Below are 24,608 nucleotides of genomic sequence, written 5' to 3'. Positions count from 1 at the left end.
TGGGGCAGCAGTCAGCTGGATAATACATATATATACACAGAGTAATATACAGAGATTACAGCCAGAGGTGCAGATACAGGGAGGGCACAGGATGGGACAGCAGTCAGCTGGATAATACAGATATATACAGAGTAATATCCAGAGATTACAGCCAGAGGAGTAGATACAGGGAGGGCACAGGATGGGATAGCAGTCAGCTGGCTAATACAGATATATACAGAGTAATATCCAGAGATTACAGCCAGAGGTGCAGATACAGGGAGGGCACAGGTCGGACAGCAGTCAGCTGGATGGGTCACGGTACTGCTCCTTTACACTTGTGGATGGAGGTAAGCTCTCATATCCACAGGCATCTTCTTAGTTTGTGGTCTGTCTTTTGACGCTTCGGGGATTGGCAGCATCCGAGAGTGGACCCTCTGGGTCGCGGAGCTGAGGCCCCCGAGAGCGAGCGCGCCAGGTGGTACCGACCCCTATACAGGGACCGTTAGGGGCAGGCTCGCGGGAGTCAGACACCGCGACAGCTGGAACCAAGAGGGGCGGCTCGAAGGAACGGTTAAAGCTACTGATTAGTACCAGGAACCAAAAGAGAAATCCAGCTAGCAGGAGAGGCAGGGCAGAGATCGGACAGACACTGGGAGGCGGACACAGGAAAGAGATCAGGAGAGACTCAAACAGGGGAAACAGAGACAAGGCGGAACGGATACCAGGCAGGAGAACGGATAATAGAAACTTAAGGCTGAGACGCCCGAGGCAGGGACAGGAGGAACCACAGGACAGGAAGAATGGACATAAGCACTCTATAGGGTCAGGTTAGCGCAGGAAATAGCACGAGATAACCAGGCGTCCTCCCATTATTGGAGACGCCTGATATATGCCCTGCCAGGAGGTGATTGGCTGGGCCAGCCCACAGGAGACGCCCACCGCCGGGTTAAGGAAGCCGCAGGGCGCGCGCCCGCGGCCTAAGGTGCCTGCACGGCACCGCAGCTGACAGGGAGAAGGTGGACGCACGCGAGAGCCGGGAACAGCGCAGCAGGACGGGGCCGGGTAATAGGAGGCTGCGGCAGGTCCCGCTGCAGGTGGGACGGCGGCGGGCCTGACTGCCGATGTCACAGTACCCCCCTCCTTACATCTCCCCCTTCTGAGATTGGCCAAAAACTTTTTCATAATGCGTGGGTTGTTAATATTCTCCCAGGACCTCTCCTCGGGACCAAATCCTTTCCAATCAATAAGGAAGAATGTTCTTCCCCTGACTTTTTTCATGGCCAGAATATCTTTTACTTCAAAGACGTTATTGTCCCCAATTGGCTGAGGGGAAGGAATTGGAGCCGGGCGAAACCGATTAAGAATCATAGGTTTAAGGAGCGAGACATGGAAGGTGTTAGGGACCCGGAGTGAAGCCGGCAACCTCAATTTATAAGCCACATCGTTGATGCGTCCAAGTACTTCAAAGGGCCCGATTTACCGGGGACTCAACTTGTAAGAAGGGACTTTCAGGCGGATATGCTTGGTTGAAAGCCAGACTTTGTCACCAGGATGGTATGGTGGAAGATCCCTCCGTCTCTTGTCCGCATGTTTTTTAATCCGGGCACTGGAGTTCACGAGAACCTCCCTGGTCTCCTTCCAGACTTGCGAAAATTCTAAGGCGAGAGCATCCACTGCGGGGACCCCCGAAGACGTGGAAATGGCAGTGGAACACCAGGGTTCTGGCCTGAGACCACAAAAACGTTCACTTGGAGATGGACTCACTACGATGGTTGTTATTGGCGAATTCGGCCCAAGGAAGAAATGAAACTCAGTTGTCTTGATGGGCGTTGGAAAAGTGACGCAGATAGGACGTCAGAACTTGATTAATCCGTTCCACTTGCCCATTGGTCTGAGGATGATAGGCGGGGGAGAAATCCAGAGACTACCCATAAGCCGACTGAGAACTTTCCAGAATCAGGAGGTAAACTGGACTCCTCGATCAGACACAATCCGTTGCGGCAGGCCATGCAGTTTGAAGATCTGATGGATGAAGATCTCGGCCAACTCAGGAGCCAAAGGCAAACCGGGCAATGGGATGAAATGGGCTATTTTGGAGAAGCGGTCTACTACCACTAGGATAATAGTACACCCAGAAGAGAGAGGCAGGTCCGTTACAAAATCCTTGGCGATTTGCTGCCAAGGAGCTTTTGGAAGAGGCAACGGGTGAAGAAGACCGGAAGGCAGGCTCCTTGGTACCTTGTTCTGAGCACAGGTCATACAGGAAGCTACGTAATCTGTCACATCCTGGCGAAGAGAGGGCCACCAGTAGTAGCGAGAGAGAAGCATGAGGGTCTTCTTGGTCCCGACATGTCCTGCAATCTTGGAGGAATGAGGAATGCCCCCAGCGTAGCACCTCCAGGATTTTGCTTTGTGGAACGAAGGTTTTGCCCGACGGAGGAGTGGAGAGGCTCACTGGCGCCACGGTGATTACTTTGGAAGGTTCGATGATATACGATGGGACCTCCTCCATCTCAGGCGACTGCAACGACCTGGAGCGTGCATCCGCCTTGGTGTTCCTATTCCCAGGTCGAAAATGGAGCTTGAGAGAAATACAAAGACCACCTGGCTTGCCTGGAGTTGAGTCTTTGGGCAGACTAGAGATAGGCTAGGTTCTTGTGATCAGTGAAGATAGTAAAGGGGTGAACCGCCCCTCCCAGCAGATACCGCCATTCCTCCAGCGCCATCTTAAAGGCCAGCAACTCTCGATCTCCGATTGAATAGTTGCACTCAGCAGGGGAAAAAGATCTGGAAAACAACCCGCAGGGGGCCAGATGTCCAGACGATGCTCGCTGGGAAAGAACCGCCCCAGCACCGGTGGAGGAGGCATCCACCTCTACGACGAAGGGCCTACTGGCTACCGGGCGATGTAAGATCGGTGCTGACACAAAGCGTTTCAGGGTAAGAAAGGCGTCTTCGGCCTCAGGAGGCCAGAGGTTTGGTTTAGTTCCTTTTCGGGTCAGGGCCGAGATGGGCTTGGTCACTGAGGAGAAGTGAGGAACAAACTGAATGTAATAATTTGCGAAGCCTAGAAAGCGCTGGATGGCTTTTACTCAGACTGGACAAGGCCATTTGAGTACAGCAGAGAGCTTCTCGGGATCCATCTTCAACCCGGAATCCGTAATTATATATCCCAAGAAGGGCAACAAAGTTTGCTCAAACAGGCATTTATCCAATTTTGCGTAGAGTCGATTCTCTCAAAGGCGTTGCAGAACCAGGCGAACACTCTTTCGATGGGAGGACAAATCGGATGAAAAGATGAAGATATCATCTAAATACACCATGACACAGGAGTACAACAAATCCCGAAAGACCTCGTTAATAAATTCTTGGAACACCGCCGAAGCATTGCAGAGTCCAAACGGCATGACCAAATATTCATAATGGCCATCCCGAGTATTGAAAGCAGTCTTCCACTCGTCTCCAGCGTGGATTCGGATCAAATTATAGGCTCCCCGTAGGTCCAATTTGGTAAAGACCCGAGCTCCCCTCAGACGGTCAAAGAGATCCGGAATTAGCGGAAGAGGATACCGATTTTTAACGGTGGTATTGTTCAGGCCTCGATAGTCAATACATGGCCGAAGGGATCCGTCTTTCTTCTGGACAAAGAAAAAACCTGCGCCTGCAGGGGAAGATGACTTCCGAGTAAAACCCTTGGCCAAGTTCTCCCGAATGTACTCTGACATGGCCGAGGTCTCAGCTGGGGACAGTGGATATGTTCTCCCTCGAGAAGGGGTGACCCCCGGAATCAAATCGTTTGGGCAGTCATAGAGGCGATGTGGCGGCATGGAATCTGCCTCCTTCTTACTGAAAACATCGACATACACGTGATAAGGTGCGGGAAGTCCCGGAAGATTGGCTGGTCCTGGCAGCGGACGAGGACGGACAATTGACAGCAGACAGCGTTCATGGCAGGAGTGGCCCCAGCGCAGAATCTCCCCTGAGCGCCAGTCAAGAACTGGCTCGTGCACTCTGAGCCAAGGTAGTCCAAGGAGAACGGCGTGGGACAAATTGGGCAAGACGTAAAAAGCTATTTTCTCCAGGTGAAGTGCTCCAACTTGTAGCTCCACTTCGGCAGTAACCATGGTGATGAGCTCCGGTAGCGGTCTGCCGTCCACAGAGGCGATTGCACGCAGGTTTTCTAGTGTGACCACCGGAATCTGGAACTTGTCCACTTCTTCGAGTCGAATGAAATTACCAGCCGCACCCGAGTCCACATACGCCTCCACAGATCTACGCTCCCGACCTAGAATAATTAGAGCCGAGATGGTGAGGGGCTGAGAGGAATTGGGGTCACCTAGGAAGGCCTCTCTTACCTGGCCTAGGTGGAGGCATATCCCGGTCTCTCCGGACAGGTACTCAGAAAATGGTTGGCTCCGCCACAATTTAGACACAGGACTTGCCTCATTCTCTCCCTGCGCCGTTCCTCAGACAATCTTAATCTATCTATCTGCATGGGCTCGGGAGCAGTACTAGCAGAGAGTGCGGAGGAACGTGGAATGGGGGCTTGATATAGCCTAAAGGGTCTTTTCTCTCTCGCAGATTCACGAGAGCGTTCCATGAACCGTAAATCTATACGGGTGGCCAGGGATATGAGATCCTCCAGGGTGGTAGGGGTGTCCCAACAGGGAAGCTCATCTTTTATTTTGCCTGAGAGCCCCCTCCAGAAGGCTCCAGCCAGAGCCTCGTTATTCCAGCCTAGCTCTGAGGACAGGGTCCGGAAGCAGATGGCGTACTGTCCTACGGTAAGGGAACCCTGACGGAGGTTAAAAAGAGCCTCAGTAGTAGAAGTCAACCGTCCGGGCTCGTCAAATACCTTGCGGAACGTGTCCAGAAAATGTTGAATACTCGAAACTACAGGGTCATCCCTCTCCCACAAAGGATTCACCCAGGTCAAAGCCTCCCCCTCAAGATGGGACACTATAAATGCCACCTTGGCTCAATCGGAGGGGTATTGCTGAGGTAGAAGCTCGAAGTGCAGTCTGCACTGGTTTAACAAACCCCGGCATAGCTTAGGGTCCCCGCTATACCTGGGGGGCTTCCCCAGGCAAGGTGGCGGGTGAGATGCTGGGTCCCGGAGTTGGATCGAGGCGGCCGCAGGGACTGCAGTCGATCATCGACGGACGCCATGTAACTCAGGATGTGGGACTGGGCATCGCGCGAGCTCCTGCTGAAGACCTCCTAACAAGAGGAGCATTCCCAGGGTCGGTGGTTTGAAGGGCGGAAAGCCGGGTGTCCATGGACTTCATGAAGGACATTATTCGGGTCTGGTTTTCCCATAAGAAAAGTAATTCCTTTTGCGTAGCAGCCGTGGCACCAGCGGGGTCCATGGCCTGGTTATACTGTGACGCTTCGGGGATTGGCAGCTTCCGAGAGTGGACCCTCTGGGTGGCGGAGCTGAGGCTCCCGAGGGCGAGCGCGCCAGGTGGTACCGACCCCTGTACAGGGACCGTTAGGGGCAGGCCCGCGGGAATCAGACACCACGACAGCTGGAACCAAGAGGGGCGGCTCGAAGGACAGGTTAAAGCTACGGATTAGTACCAGGAACCAAAAGAGAAAGCCAGCTAGCAGGAGAGGCAGGGCAGAGATCGGACAGACACTGGGAGGCGGACACAGGAAGGAGATCAGGTGAGACTCAAATGGGAAATAGAGACAAGGCGGAACGGATACCAGGCAGGAGAATGGATAATAGAAACTTAAGGCTGAGACGCCCGAGGCAGGGAGAGGGGGAACCACAGGACAGGAAGAATGGACATAAGCACTCTATAGGGCCAGGTTAGCGCAGGAAATAGCACAAGATAACCAGACGTCCTCCCATTATGGGAGACGCCTGATATATGCCCTGCCAGGAGGTGATTGGCTGGGCCAGCCCACAGGAGACGCCCACCGCCAGGTTAAGGAAGCCGCAGGGCGCGTGCCCGCGGCCTAAGGTGCCTGCACGGCACCGCAGCTGATAAGGAGGGAGAAGGTGGACGCGTGCGAGAGCCGGGAACAGCGTGGCAGGGCGGGGCCGGGTAAGAGGAGGCAGCGGCGGGTCCCGCTGCAGATGGGACGGCGGCGGGCTTGACCGGCGATGTCACGTGTCTCCACACGTGACACGGCTTCCGTGGCAGAACAATGACACTGGCTAACGGTGTGTAGCTAGCTTTTAACCCCTAGCTCTCCCCCTCCCATATTCACCACCGCCCCTCTGGGTTGGACTCAATTCTCCTCCCTTGACCTCCTAGCTGAAATAATTCCCAATATCTAGGATGGGTCATAACCTCCTAGCGGGAGGACCAAACGGGACCGATATGGAGAATCCAAACTTTGGTCAGCTAAGTGGTTCTGGAGAGCCAGTCTCGATACCTCGGGATCCGGGACCGCTAGAGAAAGATGAGACACAGGGGTGTGCAGAGGGCTCCCAGGAGTCCGGTGGTATATTGGACCTGACCCTGAGATGCACAGCACTCTCATTATTCATCTCTAGGTGTTGATGCCTAACGTCTATGCTTTCCATTGATAGCTGATTGATGTTGGTCGCCTTGCACAAAAGACAGCAGGGGTCCCAGCTCTGCTCATCCTTACCTTCATTAATACGTGGCTCAAATTCTCTGTCCAAATGGCAAAGTTCTGGTATTTTGGGACTTGTGTACTTATCCCAAGGGTGGGGGCCATAGCCCTGCCATGAAGGGAAATCTCTGGATATTCTATGGGGCCTGAATTAATAAATCCAAAATGGAGTCTCCCTCGTCCCTCACACCCCTGTATACCCCTCTACATGCCTTTTTTATCCTGTACATGCCTGTTTACGCTTTTATCCTGTACATGCCTGTTTACCCCTGTATACCCCTATACATGTCTTTATACCCTTGTATACCCCTCTATACCCCTGTATATCTCTTGCTTTCTGTCTGCAGCCGGATACACAGGCTACAGACAAGTAAAGAGGAGCATCAGGGAGAGGATTACCTGCACTCGCCCTCCGCAGGACTCCAAGAAGCTGAGATCTGCGTGCTGGATGCAGGGGCATGGAGGCAGCAGCTTTTCTGCCTGCAGAACAGAAGGCTAGGAGATGACACGTCAGCACCCGCCATTGACATTGTGATTTCTCCTCTCTACAGGTAATGGCTACATTGAAGGGAAGGAATTGGAGAGCTTCTTCCAGGAGCTGGAAGCTGCAAGGAGAGGAGCTGGAGTGGTAAGAACCCATGACCTGGGAGGAGGCTGCCAATGCTGGTGATCTGGTGGTGGAGGCTGCCCCTGCTGGGGATCTGGTGGTGGAGGCTGCCCCCTGCTGGGAATCTGGTGGTGGAGGCTGCCCCTGCTGGGGATCTGGTGGTGGAGGCTGCCCCCTGCTGGTGATCTGGTGGTGGAGGCTGGCCCCTGCTGGGAATCTGGTGGTGGAGGCTGCCCCTGCTGGTGATCTGGTGTTGGAGGCTGCCCCCTGCTGGTGATCTGGTGGTGGAGGCTGCCCCCTGCTGGGAATCTGGTGGTGGAGGTTGCCCCTGCTGGTGATCTGGTGGTGGAGGCTGCCCCCTGCTGGGAATCTGGTGGTGGAGGTTGCCCCTGCTGGTGATCTGGTGGTGGAGGCTGCCACCTGCTGGGGATCTGGTGGTGGAGGCTGCCCCTGCTGGTGATCTGGTGGTGGAAGCTGCCCCCTGCTGGTGGGGATCTGGTGGTGGAGGCTGCCCCTGCTGGGGATCTGGTGATGGAGGCTGCCCCCTGCTGGTGGGGATCTGGTGGTGGAGGCTGCCCCTGCTGGGGATCTGGTGGTGGAGGCTGCCCCTGCTGGTGATCTGGTGGTGGAGGCTGCCCCCAGCAAGCCCCTGCTGGTGATCTGGTGGTGGAGGCTGCCCCCTGCTGGGGATGTGATGTCCTGCTTTGTCATTAGGAGGGATCCAGCATCAATATCGGAGAGAAGCTGAAGGAGTTCATGCAGAAGTATGACAAGAACGCAGATGGCCGCATCGAGATGGCGGAGGTGAGAGCTCGTAGGCTTGGATTTTGGAGATGTCACACAGCAGAGGATCCGTCACAGTGTGTCATTGTGTCTCCCCTCAGCTGGCTCAAATTCTACCCACAGAAGAAAATTTCCTGCTCTGCTTCAGACAACACGCCGGCTCCAGCACAGAGTTCATGGAGGTATGTGAGACACCGCACTACACCCCACCTGTACATGCTCGGCTCTGCCGCACCACACTACGCCCCACCTGTACACGCTCGACTCTGCCGCACCACACTACGCCCCACCTGTACACGCTCAGCTCTGCCGCACCACACTACGCCCCACCTGTACACGCTCAGCTCTACCGCACCACACTGCGCCCCACCTGTACACACTCGGCTCTACCGCACCACACTGCTCCCCACCTGTACACGCTCGACTCTGCCGCACCACACTACGCCCCACCTGTACACGCTCGACTCTACCGCACCACACTGCGCCCCACCTGTACACGCTCGACTCTGCCGCACCACACTACGCCCCACCTGTACACGCTCGACTCTACCGCACCACACTGCGCCCCACCTGTACACACTCGGCTCTACCGCACCACACTGCGCCCCACCTGTACACACTCGGCTCTACCGCACCACACTGCTCCCCACCTGTACACGCTCGACTCTGCCGCACCACACTACGCCCCACCTGTACACGCTCAGCTCTACCGCACCACACTGCGCCCCACCTGTACACACTCGGCTCTACCGCACCACACTGCTCCCCACCTGTACACGCTCGACTCTGCCGCACCACACTACGCCCCACCTGTACACGCTCAGCTCTACCGCACCACACTGCGCCCCACCTGTACACGCTCGACTCTACCGCACCACACTGCGCCCCACCTGTACACGCTCAGCTCTACCGCACCACACTGCGCCCCACCTGTACACACTCGGCTCTACCGCACCACACTGCTCCCCACCTGTACACGCTCGACTCTGCCGCACCACACTACGCCCCACCTGTACACGCTCGACTCTACCGCACCACACTGCGCCCCACCTGTACACCCTCGACTCTGCCGCACCACACTGCGCCCCACCTGTACACGCTCGACTCTGCCGCACCATACTGCGCCCCACCTGTAGACACTCGGCTCTACCGCACCACACTACGCCCCACCTGTACACGCTCGGCTCTACCGCACCACACTGCGCCCCACCTGTACACGCTCGACTCTGCCGCACCACACTACGCCCCACCTGTACACGCTCGACTCTACTGCACCACACTACGCCCCACCTGTACACGCTCGGCTCTACCGCACCACACTGCTCCCCACCTGTACACGCTCGACTCTACCGCACCACACTACACCCCACCTGTACACGCTCGACTCTACCGCACCACACTACGCCCCACCTGTACACGCTCGACTCTACCGCACCACACTGCGCCCCACCTGTACACGCTCGACTCTGCCGCACCATACTGCGCCCCACCTGTACACGCTCGACTCTACCGCACCACACTGCGCCCCACCTGTACACGCTCGACTCTGCCGCACCACACTACGCCCCACCTCTACACGCTCGGCTCTACCGCACCACACTGCGCCCCACCTGTACACGCTCGACTCTGCCGCACCACACTACGCCCCACCTGTACACGCTCGACTCTACCGCACCACACTACGCCCCACCTGTACACGCTCGACTCTGCCGCACCACACTACGCCCCACCTGTACACGCTCGGCTCTACCGCACCACACTGCGCCCCACCTGTACACGCTCGACTCTGCCGCACCACACTACGCCCCACCTGTACACGCTCGACTCTACCGCACCACACTACGCCCCACCTGTACACGCTCGGCTCTACCGCACCACACTACGCCCCACCTGTACACGCTCAGCTCTACCGCACCACACTGCGCCCCACCTGTACACGCTCGACTCTGCCGCACCACACTACGCCCCACCTGTACACGCTCGACTCTACCGCACCACACTGCGCCCCACCTGTACACGTTCGGCTCTACCGCACCACACTGCGCCCCACTTGTACACGCTCAGTTCGGCCGCACCACACTACACCCCACTTGTACACGCTCGACTCTACCGCACCACACTACGCCCCACCTGTACACGCTTGGCTCTACTGCACCACACTGCGCCCCACCTGTACACGTTCGGCTCTACCGCACCACACTGCGCCCCACCTGTACACGCTCAGTTCAGCCGCACCACACTACGCCCCACTTGTACACGCTCGGCTCTACCACACCACACTACACCCCACCTGTACACGCTCGACTCTACCGCACCACACTACGCCCCACCTGTACACGCTCGACTCTGCCGCACCACACTACGCCCAACTTGTACACGCTCGGCTCTACCGCACCACACTATGCCCCACCTGTACACGCTCGGCTCTACCGCACCACACTGCGCCCCACCTGTACACGTTCAGTTCGGCCGCACCACACTACGCCCAACTTGTACACGCTCGGCTCTACCGCACCACACTATGCCCCACCTGTACACGCTCGACTCTGCCGCACCACACTACGCCCAACTTGTACACGCTCGGCTCTACCGCACCACACTATGCCCCACCTGTACACGCTCGACTCTACCGCACCACACTGCGCCCCACTGCGCCCCATCTGTACACGCTCAGCTCTGCCGCACCACACTACGCCCCACTTGTACACGCTCGGCTCTACCGCACCACACTACGCCCCACCTGTACACGCTCGGCTCTACCGCACCACACTACGCCCCACCTGTACACGCTCGGCTCTACCGCACCACACTACGCCCCACCTGTACACGCTCGGCTCTACCGCTCCACAGTACACCCCACCTGTACACGCTCAGTTCGTCCGCACCACACTGCGCCCCACCTGTACACTCACGGCTCTACCGCACCACACTGCACCCCACTTGTACACGCTTGGCTCTACCACACCACACTATGCCCCACCTGTACACACTCGGCTCTACCGCACCACACTACACCCCACCTGTACACGCTCAGTTCGGTCGCACCACACTACACCCCACTTGTACACGCTCGACTCTACCGCACCACACTGCGCACCACCTGTACATGCTCGACTCTACCGCACCACACTGCGCCCCACCTGTACACGTTCGGCTCTACCGCACCACACTGCGCCCCACCTGTACACGTTCGGCTCTACCGCACCACACTGCGCCCCACCTGTACACGTTCGGCTCTACCGCACCACACTGCGCCCCACCTGTACACGCTCAGTTCGGCCGCACCACACTACACCCCACTTGTACACGCTCGACTCTACCGCACCACACTACGCCCCACCTGTACACGCTCGGCTCTACTGCACCACACTGAGCCCCACCTGTACACGTTCGGCTCTACCGCACCACACTGCGCCCCACCTGTACACGCTCGGCTCTACCGCACCACACTATGCCCCACCTGTACACGCTCGGCTCTACTGCACCACACTGCTCCCCACCTGTACACGCTCGGCTCTACCGCACCACACTACACCCCACCTGTACACGCTCGGCTCTACCGCACCACACTATGCCCCACCTGTACACGCTCGGCTCTACTGCACCACACTGCGCCCCACCTGTACACGCTCGGCTCTACCGCACCACACTACACCCCACCTGTACATGCTCGGCTCGGCCATACCACACTACACCCCACCTGTACACGCTCGGCTCTGCCGCACCACACTACACCCCACCTGTAGACGCTCGGCTCTACTGCACCACACTACTCCCCACCTGTACACGCTCGGCTCTGCTTTTTTCCTTTTACTATTTTTTTTTGTAGAACTGTTGATTTCATTCTTATGTTTCAGGCCTGGAGAAAATACGACACGGACAGAAGCGGCTACATCGAGGCCAACGAACTGAAGGTAAGATTGTGTGGTGTCCCTTGGGGTCTAATACTGACGGACGTAGGACCACCGACCACGGGAGGCTCTGATATCTGTGCTTTGAGACGCACAGGTTGTGGTTATGTGATATCTGCCCCATGACCCCCATGTGATATCTGAACTGTGTCACCCCATGTGATATCTGCCCCATGTGATATCTGCCCCATGTGATATCTGTCTCGTGTCGCTCCATGTGATATCTGCCCCATGTGATATCTGCCTCGTGTCGCTCCATGTGATATCTACCCCATGTGATATCTGCCTCGTGTAGCTCCATGTGATATCTGCCCCATGTGATATCTGCCTCGTGTTGCTCCATGTGATATATGCCCCATGTGATATCTTGATATCTGCCTCGTGTCGCTCCATGTGATATTTGCCCCATGTGATATCTGCCTCGTGTCGCTCCATGTGATATCTACCCCGTGTGATTTCTACCTCGTGTGATTTCTGCTTAGTGTGGTATCTGCCCCATATCACCCCACGCGATATCTGCCCCACATGATATCTGCCCCGTGATGCCTGTGTGGAAACTGCAGACTAGACCCCAACCATATGCACACTACTGTGGGGGGAACAGAAGGGTGGTCCGGAGTATCAGGGGAGTAAAGGTGAATTTAGGCTGCGATCAAGAGGTTCTCTGGGAGTAGTCAGGGGACGTCTCCGGACCCTCATGGTGCGGTCACTTCAGCTTGTGTTGGGGCTGTCTCTGCAGACCACCAGGGAAGGGGGTCCGTGGACTGCTAGTGGGGACAATCACTGTCTCTGCTGCCTGCAGAAGGGTCCGAACAGTGATGTTTTATAGGCGCATTTTGACATAGGAAACATATCCAGTAATCACAGAAGTGAGTACACCCCTGCCATTTCTGTGACTCTCTTACTGTCTCTTCCTCTGACCGCGCTGATGAGGCCGTGTTCTTTATGCACAGTTTGTATTGCGTTTTCAGCAGTGAAGTCTGATATGTCAGAGTCTCCTACACAAAATGGTGGTTGCAGGATGCAGCAGGCGCTTCTCATCTTCTTCAGTAATGTACGGTGCAGAGACTGTCCAGAGACTCTACAAAGACGCTGCAGACACGTTACAGAGACGGTCCAGAGACGTTACAGAGACGGTGCAGAGACTCTACAGATTCTATGACAGAATCACTGACTGTGTGGATCAGGGAAATGCTGTAGATATAGTATATCTTGACTTCAGCAAAGCATTTGACAAAGTATCTCATACAATCCTTATTGAAAAAATGACTAAGTATTGTGCTAAAACACTCCGGGATCGCCTTTGCTGGGGTCAAAGGTCACGTGCGTTCAGCATGAAACTCAGGCGCAGAGCTGGGATTCGGGTGTAACTGACCGTGGGTCAGGTTTATTAACGGTGAAAGCAATGCAAAAAGGAAATAAAACATAAAACAAATCCTTGCCTGTCCGGCACTAACTAAACAATGGACAACCTAACTACCAACTGGCGGGCTTCTCCCGTCCAGCCAAACCACAGTTGCAGTGGGCACTGCTTCCACTCACGTGTGTCTCTCACACAGACAGGCTCTCTGTGTTCCCAGGCTGAGACACTCACACAACCACCTGGCATCCTTTTATATCCACCTCCCATTATCCATTAGTAAGCAGGTGCGATACTGACCAGACTAGGCCACATAGGAAAGGAATCTGGGCGAGATATACCTGCCCTCATCCACTATTCCCACATGATTCTCACATATCCCCCCCCTCTGCTCAGACCACTCCGGTCGAGCAATGACACCCGCCAAACAGTGCACTCGGGACAGGGCATCTGCATTTCCCATCTGTACCCCTGGGCGGTGCTCCACCGTAAAAGTGAAGGCCTGCAGGGCAAGGAACCACCGGGTCACCCGGCTATTCCGTTCCTTGTTCAAGTGCATCCACTTGAGAGGGGCATGGTCAGTGATCAGCCTGAACTTTCGGCCCACCAGGTAATATTTGAGGGCCTCTAGAGCCCACTTAATGGCGAGGCACTCTTTTTCTACGACTGCATACCTTTGCTCGTGTTTATTCAGCTTCCTGCTGAGATAGAGGACTGGGTGTTCCACTCCGTCCCTCACTTGTGAGAGTACGGCCCCGATACCGGTATCAGAGGCATCCGTTTGTACCACAAACTCGCTGCGGAAGTCCGGAGTCACCAGTACGGGCTGAGAGCAAAGTGCCCGTTTTAGGCTATGGAAGGCTTCTTCAGCCGCTAAACTCCAATTAATCATGACGGAGTCTTTCCCTTTTGTAAGATCCGTCAGGGGGGTAGCGATGGCTGCAAAATTGGGTATGAACCGGCGATAATAGCCGGCGATCCCCAGGAAGGCTTGCACCTGCTTCTTGTTGACAGGTTGCGGCCAGTCCTGAACCGCCTGAATCTTATCAACCTGGGGTTTAACAACACCCCTCCCAATTACATACCCCAAATACCGGGCTTCTTCTAGCCCGATGTGACATTTCTTGGGGTTCGCGGTTAGACCTGCCTCCCACAGGTCGTCAATCACAGCTTGTACTTTCTGGAGATGAGTCTCCCAGTCCAAGCTGTAAATGACAATGTCGTCCAAATAGGCCGAAGCGTACTGCCTATGTGGCCTCAGGACTCGATCCATCAGTCTCTGGAAGGTCGCCGGTGCCCCGTGCAGTCCAAACGGCATATACACATACTGAAATAGACCTTCTGGGGTAGCAAATGCCGTCTTTTCTCTGGCAGCCTCCGCCAGAGGGATCTGCCAATACCCCTTTGTTAGGTCTAGGGTCGTAATATACCGGGCTTTTCCTAACCGATCTATTAACTCGTCGACCCGGGGCATAGGGTAGGCATCAAATTTTGAGACCGCATTCAGTTTCCTGAAGTCATTGCAGAACCGGATGGTGCCGTCCGGTTTAGGAATTAGCACAATCGGGCTGGACCTAGCACTGTGCGATTCCTCAATGACACCTAACTCTAACATTGCCTTCACTTCTCGGGAAACGGCTTCACGGCGCGCTTCCGGGATTCGGTAGGGCTTTACTTGAACTGTGACACCAGGTTCCGTTACAATGTCATGTTTCATTAGCGTAGTCTGCCCGGGTTTTTCTGAGAAAAACTTTTGGTTGTGAAGTAGAAACTGCCTGACCTCAGTCTTTTGCCGCTCCGAGAGAGTCTCTGCAACCCGTACCTCCGGTACGGTATGCGAGCAGACGGGACGGGCCAGCTCCGCTGACAAGGCAGACCGATCTTTCCAGGGTTTTATCAGATTTACATGATAAATCTGTTCAGGTTTCCGCTTACCTGCCTGGTATACTTTGTAGTTTACGTCACCAACTCTTTCCTTAATCTCAAAGGGGCCCTGCCACTTTGCCAGGAACTTACTGTCTACCGTGGGGACCAGGATCAACACCCTATCTCCGGGTGCAAACGTACGGATCTTAGCGCCCCTATCATAGATTCTTTTTTGGGCTCCTTGAGCCTGTATCATGTGTTCTTTGACGATAGGCATCACAGCCGCAATACGGTCCTGCATTTGTGTGACGTGATCTATCACTGTTTTAAACGGAGTGACCTGACCCTCCCAGGTTTCTTTTGCAACGTCTAACAGTCCGCGAGGACGTCGGGCGTACAATAACTCGAAAGGCGAGAATCCCGTGGAAGACTGGGGTACTTCCCTTATGGCAAAAAGCAAATACGGAAGTAAATAGTCCCAGTTCTTCCCATCCTTGTCTATCACCTTTCTTAGCATCTGCTTCAGAGTTTTATTGAACTGTTCGACCAACCCGTCTGTTTGAGGGTGATACACGGATGTGCGTAACAGTTCGAATTGTAACAACCGGCAGAGCTCCTTCATTACCCTGGACATAAAGGGGGTCCCCTGGTCAGTGAGTATCTGTTTTGGTATACCGACCTGACTAAACACATGCACCAGTTCCTTGGCAATCGTCTTGGTGGCCGTGTTACGCAAAGGGATGGCCTCCGGGTAACGAGTGGCATAATCCAAGATGACCAGGATATGTTGGTATCCACGTGCAGACCGTGGAAGGGGCCCAACTAAATTCATCCCAATCCTCTCAAACGGGACTTCAATAATAGGTAGGGGTACCAAAGGGCTACAGAACCGGGGCTTAGGTGCAGAGGCTTGACAGTCAGGACAAGACTCACAATATACACGAATATCATGATGCATGCCTGGCCAAACAAAACAGTGTAATATCCTTTCGGTGGTTTTCTGGACTCCCAGAAGACCTCCCATCACATGTCCGTGGCCCAGGTCCAGCACCTGCCGCCGGTAGGGTTTTGACACGACTAATAGTTGCACCGTATCTTCCCCCTTTTTTTCTATCTGAGTAAATCATTCTCCAGAACCATGTAAGGATATGCCAGCCTAGAGCCAGGTTCTACGGGTACCCCATTTATCACTTTTACATTTGTCCTAGCCTGAGAAAGGGTAGGATCCTTTATTTGCTCGCTTTGGAAGTCATCTTTCTGAACTTCTAAATCTGGCAAATGGGGAGGTGGACGGCTGTCGGCCTCCTCCTCTTCCCCGGTCTCCTCCGTATCACCCGCCATGACTGAAAACGGGAACTGCAGGTCATTTCCCGCAGACTCTTCCCCAGAGTCTTCCGGGGAGACCTCTTCCAGGGGTTCGGGACCCACACGCGCCCTGGGAGAAGAATCAGGTACACTATTACCCTGGGGTATCAACTGATTCTCCCACAATTGCCAGAAGTGGGGAAAATCCCGGCCCAGGATAACATCATGTAATAACGCCGGGACGAGTCCCACTTTATGTTGCACAGACCCATAGGAAGTAGTAATGCATATGACCGTGGTGAGGTACGAACAGGTGTCTCCATGCACACATGTTACAGAAAATTTGTCTGATGGTCCAGTCGGGGCTGACACCAGACTGGCCTTCACCAGAGTCACCACACTTCCCGAGTCTAACAATGCCACCACATTTTTGCCATCAACAATTAAATCACACAAGTGTTTTTCCACATCCTTTTGACCGGCATTCACACTCACTACCCGTGCAACCATAGACATGCGGTTTTTAGAGTCTGTGACGTCGCACTGCATGGGTTCAATAGTGACCGGACAGTTCGCAGCAATATGTCCCATCTCTTGGCAGCGGAAACACCTAACGGGCCCCTTGCTTAGACCATAGTTCGTTACTTTCGGCCTCGCAGTGCGGGCAGTCCCGTTTTCCTCCCCCACTGTCTTAGGGATTTTTCCATCTCCCCTACTCCCTGGAACAGTCTTACCGGTTTCACGTGGAGATGATGAAGAATGAGGTGGGGTAGCGTCGTCTCGGAGTCCTTCCGCCACGGAGTAACGTTCAACCAGATCCACCAGTTGATCTGCCGTCGTAGGATTTCCATGGCTTACCCACTTCCTCAGGGCTGGCGGTAGAGCTCTCAGGTACTTGTCCATGACGACTCTCTGGATTATCTCTGGCGCTGTCAACACCTCGGGTTGTAGCCACTTCTTCGTCACGTGGATCAGGTCGAACATCTGGGACCGCGGTGGTTTATCCGGCTGATAAGTCCATTGATGCACTCTCTGTGCACAGACAGCGGTCGTCACTCCCAGCCGGGCCAAGATCTCGGCTTTCAATTTGTCAAAGTCCTGCGCGGCTTCAGGCTCTAAGTCATAATACGCCTTTTGGGCCTCACCGGAAAGAAACGGGGCAATCAGGCCGGCCCATCGTGCCTTCGGCCATTTTTCTCGCACCGCCGTCCGTTCAAACGTAGTCAGGTATGCCTCGACGTCATCTTCGGTCGTCATCTTCTGCCAGTACCGACTCACGTGAATCACTCTCGACTCAGCTTCCAGGTTAACCTCCTGTAGGCTTGCCAGGCGCTGCGCCACCTGCTGGAGAAGCGAACGATCGGTAGCTGTCATGTCCACCAACTCCTTCAGCTGGGCCATCATCACCCGATTAGCTTCTTGCTGGACGGCGGTGGACTGTACCAGCGCTTTCACCACGTCCTCCATGCTCATGCTTGCAACGTGATGCCCGCGTTCTCCACCACAATGTGATAAAACACTCCGGGATCGCCTTTGCTGGGGTCAAAGGTCACGTGCGTTCAGCATGAAACTCAGGCGCAGAGCTGGGATTCGGGTTTAACTGACACTGGGTCAGGTTTATTAACGGTGAAAGCAATGCAAAAAGGAAATAAAACATAAAACAAATCCTTGCCTGTCCGGCACTAACTAAACAATGGACAACCTAACTACCAACTGGCGGGCTTCTCCCATCCAGCCAAACCACAGTTGCAGTGGGCACTGCTTCCACTCACGTGTGTCTCTCACACAGACAGGCTCTCTGTGTTCCCAGGCTGAGACACTCACACAACCACCTGGCATCCTTTTATATCCACCTCCCATTATTCATTAGTCACCAGGTGAGATACTGACCAGACTAGGCCACATAGGAAAGGAATCTGGGAGAGATATACCTGCCCTCATCCACTATTCCCACATGATTCTCACAGTATGGAATGGACAAGGCAACTGTTAGGTGGATTCATAACTGGCTTAGTGATCGGACCCAAAGAGTGGTCATAAATGGCTGCACATCCAGTTGGAAGAATGTCTCAAGTGGGGTACCACAGGGCTCTGTCCTGGGCCCTGTATTGTTCAACATCTTTATTAATGATTTAGATGAAGGAATTGAGGGTAAACTAATTAAATTTGCTGATGACACAAAGCTAGGAGGGATAGCTAATACTAGAGAAGAGAGAGAGAGGATTCAAAAAGATTTAAATAAACTGGAGCAGTGGACAGCAACTAACAGAATGGTTTTTAACAGGGAAAAATGCAAAGTACTACATCTGGGCAATAAAAATGAAAAAAGCATATACAGAATGGGAGGAATAGGGCTAAGTGACAGCACATGTGAAAAAGACTTGGGTATACTAATAGATCACAGACTGAATATGAGTCAACAGTGTGATGCAGCAGCAAAAAAGGCAAATGCAATTCTAGGATGTATTAACAGAAGCATACAGTCTAGATCACGTGAAGTCATTATTGCCCTCTACTCCTCTTTGGTCAGACCTTATCTGGAATACTGTGTCCAGTTCTGGGAGCCCCATTGTAAAAAAGACATCAACAAACTGGAGCAAATTCAGAAAAGAGTGACCAGAATGGTGACCGGTCTGCAAATCCTGACTTATGAGGAAAGGTTGCAGGATTTGGGATTGTTTAGCTTGCAGAAGAGAAGACTGAGAGGAGACTTAATAGCCGTCTACAAATATCTCAAGGGCTGTCACATTGTAGAAGGATCAACTTTATTCTCATTTGCACAAGGAAAGACTAGAAGCAATGGGATGAAACTGAATGGGAAGAGACACAGATTAGATATTAGAAAAAACTTTTTGACAGTGAGGGTGATCAGTGAATGGAACAGGCGGCCACGGGAGGTGGTGAGTTCTCCTTTAATGGAAGTCTTCACACAGAGGCTGGACAGACATCTGTCTGGGATGATTTAGAGAATCCTGCTTTGAGCAGGGGGTTGGACCAGATGACCCAGGAGGTCCCTTCCAACTCTACGATTCTATGATTCTACAGAGACGGTGCAGAAATGGTACAGAGACGCAGGGATCAGATTTTGCTTCATTTTTTGTGCCAAAGCCTGATGCAGTTGAATCAGAATTTTTTTTATTTATTAAACTTTATCAGCATGAACAAGAGACAAATGTACCCTGAAAAACATCAGGAAAAACTCTGCCAATCTGCTTTTATGAGGGAAGTATCTAACTCCCAAGAGAGCAGGATTTGCCTTAAAAAGCCCAAACAAAAAACCCCACAATGTCTGAAAATAGCCTTAATGTGTAAACCACAGGAAACAAAAGTGAGTACACCCCTAAGTGAAAATTGTGCCCAATCAGCCCTTTTCCCTCCCTAGTGTCATGTGACTCATTAGTGTTTCCAGGTGTGAATAAGGGTCAGGGGGTAACACTCGGGGTCATCATGGCGCCTCATGGTGAAGAACGCTCTGAGGAACGGAATTAAGAATTGTTACTCTACATAAAGATGGCCGAGGCTATAAGAAGACCACTGACACCCCGACACTGAGCTGCAGCATGGGGGCACGACCAGACAGCGGTGTAACAAGGCGGGGTCCGCTCAGGACCGGCCTCACCATGGACGACCACAGAAGCTGAGTGTACATGCTCCGCCTCATATCCAGAGGTCGTCTTGTCATAATTGATATATGAGTGTGTAACAAGTTGGCACAGGGTGGTAGTCGTGGACAAGTTTACTAAGTCACAGTCAGTGAGCACCCCGGCCCCTTGCACATGAAAAGACAGGTGAAGTCCCAGTCCTGCGGGACAGTTACCTTCAGCACACATTCAATTCTGTTGCAGGGGACCAGGTCTCAGGAAACACCACAAGCCAAAGTTCTGTTCCAATGGCAAAACTTTACTGAACATTGCGCAAACAAGACAATGCTTCCTGATCTTTCCCTGTGACTTCAATAGGCTGCATGACACCAGTTCCTATCCTGTTCCCGAACCCCTTATTTCTCCTAGGGTCAATTCCACAGAGCCAATGTCCATCCAGCTAGGGCATCCTTCATCCCCTGACCCCGGAATCTTCTGTCCTCATTATGGTGCATGTCCTGCCCTGAGCAAGCCTGCCTGGGCTCTCCTATCAGAGCAGGAAGTCCTTTCTCTCAGTTCAGAGGCTTAGCACCATCCCTCTTTCAACTTATGACGGAGTCAGCGTCTGCTGAGTCGATTTCTAGAGTGGACCCTCTGGGCTGTGGCACCCACCCACCTAGCGTGAGCTGACCTTGTGAGGAACCACCCCCTATACAGGGAGTGTCAGGGGCAAGACCAAGGGGGTGAGCCACCATGATTGCTGGAACCAGACGGCCGGCTCACGGCAGACACAAGTGCGAGTGTCTGACAACAGGGTACGTACAGGATACAAGACAAGACAAAGCAAGGTCACAGGGTAACATCAGGTGCAAGACATAAGGCATGGTACGTGCTAGGTGGCACGCCTGGGTTCATGCAAGGACTAGATGGCATCTGACTCCGGACATCTAGCAACGATTGACAGGCTCCGGACATCAGGCTAAGACATCAGCTCTGGACATCAGGCCGCAGTCATCAGGCTCCGGACCTCAGGCAGCGATCGGCAGGCTTTGGGCATCCGACAGGCAAGCTTGGGTTCAGGCAAGGAGGCACACCAGAGTTCAAGACATGGTGCGTGTTAGGAGACACGCCAAGGTCCAAGACAGGGTTCCAGGCAGGATCAGTGCTAGGAGACAAACCAGTGTCCAGGGCAGGGTTCAAGGCAGGGTGCGTGCTAGGGGACACACCAGGGTCCATGACAGAGTGCAAGCCTGCAAGGCAGGGTGTGTGCTAGGGGACACACCAGGGTCCAAGGCAGGGTTCAAGGCAAGGTGCGTGCTAGGAGGCACACCAGGGTCCAAGGCTGGGAGAGTGTTAGGAGACACGCCAAGGTTAAAGGTTCAAGGCGGGCTGCGTGCTAGAGGACACGCCAGGGTTCAGGCACGTGAAGAAACAAGGCAAGGTAAAGCACAGAACAAGGAGCGGAACGTAGGCTGAAGCACAGAGCTGGGTACAAGAAAGAGAAGCGGAGCGTATGCTTGAGCCCAGAGCTGGGTAAGAGGCGAAACTAGGTACAGAGTACAAGACAGGGCTAGTGCTAAGGGAGCACAGAAAGTCGGAACGAAAATATAAAGCTCAAGGCAGAGTACATGGCCAAGGTGCGTACAGACAGCACAGCGAGGCATAGTACAGAAACAGGCTTGTGCAAGAGAGCACGATAGGACAGAGCAAAGGAAGGAAGCAGAGCTTGTGCTAAAGGAGCACAATAAGACAGAGTACAGGGAAGGCACACAAGGCAAGATACAGGACACTGGACCAGGAACAGGACACCAGACGAAGACAGGACACCAGACGAAGTACAGGACAAAAGACAAACACAGGACACCAGACAAAGACAGGACACCAGACGAAGTACAGGACAAAAGACAAACACAGGACACCAGACAAAGACAGGACACCAGACAAAGTACAAGCACAGAGCGTGTGCAAAGAAGCACAAAAGGGCAGAGTGCAGGGGCACAGAATACAGGGAGCAACCGAGCAGACCAAACAGCCTAGCAGGGAAGCAACACGATACTCAGGCCCCGACCATAGGAAGGGGCGGTCTGATATAGGGCATTAGCACCTGAACTTCCGGGTCAGGACCATGGGGTGAACTTCCGGCTCGAGTCCTCCAGGATCATAGAGAGGACTTCTAGGTCAGGTCCTCTAGAAGCATAGAGAGGATTGCTGCATGAGGTCCTCCTGGACCATAGAGAGGATAGCTGGATCAGGTCCTCCTGTACCATAGAGAGGATCGCTGTGTCGGGTCCTCCAGGACCGTAGAGAGGATCGCTGTGTCGCTTCCTCCAGGACCATAGAGCGGATCGCTGTGTTGGGTCCTCCAGGACCATAGAGAGGAGCACTGTGTCGGGTAATCCAGGACCATACAGAGGATCACTGTGTCAGTGGAAGGGAGATGAGCGCGCACACACGCGCCGGGCACAGGCGGCAGCCGAAGGATCCAGCATAGAAGACGTGTGCGCGCACCAGCAACGGCGAGCAGTCACAAGGTGAGAGGCGCATGCACACTAGTAACGGCATGTGTTGTGAGCTCATTTTCGGGTTTGCCTCTGGCTTCTGTTGAGGGTTATGGAGCTGGCTGTGCTGAAAGAGGAGTAGTGAGTTCTCTATCTGGACTCCCTCTGTTGGTGAAGGGAGGTGTTATAAGTTCATTTTCTCCTTCACCTCTGATGTCTGAAGAACTCCCTCTGCTGGTGAAAGGAGGTAGTGAAATTGATCTGGATGGGAAGAACCTGTCATCTGAACAGGTGGAGTGTGATTGGACATCCGGAATTTCTGAGTGGATATAAGGCAGCCGACGCCCTGTAGGGTTGCTGGTGATCCTTTCTGCTCTGAGCTCTGGCATCCAGTTTAGTTCCTGTCTACTAAAAGCTAAGTTTTTGCTCTGCTATTTTTCAAAGAGATTTTGTCTGTTTACTTAGTGTTTGTGTTCAGCCTGCCCTGGTTGGGACTGGCTGAACTCCATTTTTGTCTCTGATCAGTTGATCTCTTTTGCTCTGTCTTCAGAATATACCTGAGTGCTGATATAGTGATTTTGAAGTCTAGTGACTTCAGGGCCTTTTCTATCAGACGTGTTGGACATTATTTTTGGCAGGGTTTTTTGCGTGATTGCAGCCAGCATCTTTTCTGTCCTTTCCTAACTAGTTAGTTGGGCCCCATCATTTGCTCAGCCTGTCTTTCTGTCTGTGTTTGTGTTTTCATCTGTTTTTCACCGACAATACATGTTGGGGGCTGTCTATTGCTTTGGGGTCTGCTCTGGGGCAGTTTAGATTTCCCCTTTCTTTCTTTAGGCTATGTAGTTCTCCGGCTGTGATCGAGGGGTCTAGGGCACCGTAGGAACCCCCCACGGCTACTGTTAGTTGTGGTGAATAGGATCAGGGGTCTGCAATCCGCTAGCTACCAACCTCTACGGTTTTCTGGACTTAGCTTGTGTTTTTGTTTTTTCCTCCTCCGGTGACTCATTCATAACAGGGAGGTAATAAAGCTGATCTAAATGGCAGAGACGTGCCCCCTGAGGAAGAGGACTGCGATTGGACATCAGGCGTTTCTGATTGGATTTAAGGCAGCCGACTCCCTAGTTTCTTGCTGGTGATTTTTCCTGACTGTGGCTCCTGGTTTCCAGTTTGGTTCCTGCCTTCTTAAAGCTAAGTTTTCTCTGCTATTGTTCATATGAGTTTTTGTCTGGTTTACTTCGTTTTTGTGTTCAGCCAGCCCTGGCTGGCACTGGGCTGAATCCCCATTTTGTCTCTGATCAGTTGATCTCTTTTGCTCTGTTATCAGAATATACCTGAGTGCTGATATAGTGATTTGAAGTCGAGTGACTTCAGGGCCTTTTTCTATCAGACATGTTGGACATTCTTTGGCAGGGTTTTTTGCGTGATTGCAGACAGCAGCTTTTCTTTCCTGTCCTTTCTAGTTAGTGAGGGCCCCATCGTTTGCTCAGCCTATCTTTCTACCTGTGTCTGTGTTTTCATCTTGTTTCACCGACAATACATGTTGGGGGCTGTCTATTGCTTTGGGGTCTGCTCTGGGGCAGTTTAGATTTTCCCTTTCTTTCTTTAGGCTATGTAGTTCTCCGGCCGTGACGAGGCGTCTAGGACCACCGTAGGCACGCTCCACGGCTACTGCTAGTTGTGTGGATAGGATCAGGGGTCTGCAATCCGCTAGTTACCAACCTCTCCGGTTTTCTGGGCTCAGCTTGCTTTTTGTTTTTTCCTCCTCGGTGACTCATTCATAACAGGCATGCAGCCATAAGGTGAGGGGCGCGTGCACACTACCAACGACATACAGCCGCAAATCGAGATGCACGTGCGCACGCGAGAAGAACCCCCGGAGCGCCCGCAGGGACCGGCGCTGGGGACAATGCGGCATGAGAGGCATGGCAGTGGGGATCATGCAGCACAAGTAACATGACAGGCATGACACAACTCCTCCCAACAGTTTAACTCATTCTGTCCCTAAACTAAATATATACAAGTACATGCACATTTAAAATACAATATATGACAATGACAGTACTACATGACATAACAGTATAAAACATTAGTGAACCTTCAGGGTGCCGCATGTGACATGTGCTC

At 53.5% G+C, this 24,608-nt stretch overlaps 1 protein-coding gene across 1 annotated transcript in view; it reads left to right on the top strand.

Annotated features, from left to right (window-relative positions):
• The window catches only part of CALB2 (calbindin 2), a 107,610-nt gene that overhangs the window by 51,556 nt on the left and 31,446 nt on the right, over positions 1-24,608 (top strand). The window contains exons 2-5 of the mRNA XM_073564360.1: positions 7,125-7,201; positions 7,895-7,984; positions 8,065-8,145; positions 11,821-11,877. Of these exons, the coding sequence (XP_073420461.1) occupies positions 7,125-7,201; positions 7,895-7,984; positions 8,065-8,145; positions 11,821-11,877 (305 nt within the window). The remainder of the gene's footprint in view (positions 1-7,124; positions 7,202-7,894; positions 7,985-8,064; positions 8,146-11,820; positions 11,878-24,608) is intronic.

This window comes from Dendrobates tinctorius, unplaced genomic scaffold, assembly GCF_039654945.1.
Source record: "Dendrobates tinctorius isolate UK_male_01 unplaced genomic scaffold, ASM3965494v1 ptg000450l, whole genome shotgun sequence".
Taxonomy (NCBI): domain Eukaryota; kingdom Metazoa; phylum Chordata; class Amphibia; order Anura; family Dendrobatidae; genus Dendrobates; species Dendrobates tinctorius.
The sequence above is the reverse complement of the archived record's forward strand: the minus strand, read 5'-3'. Positions and strand labels throughout refer to the sequence as shown.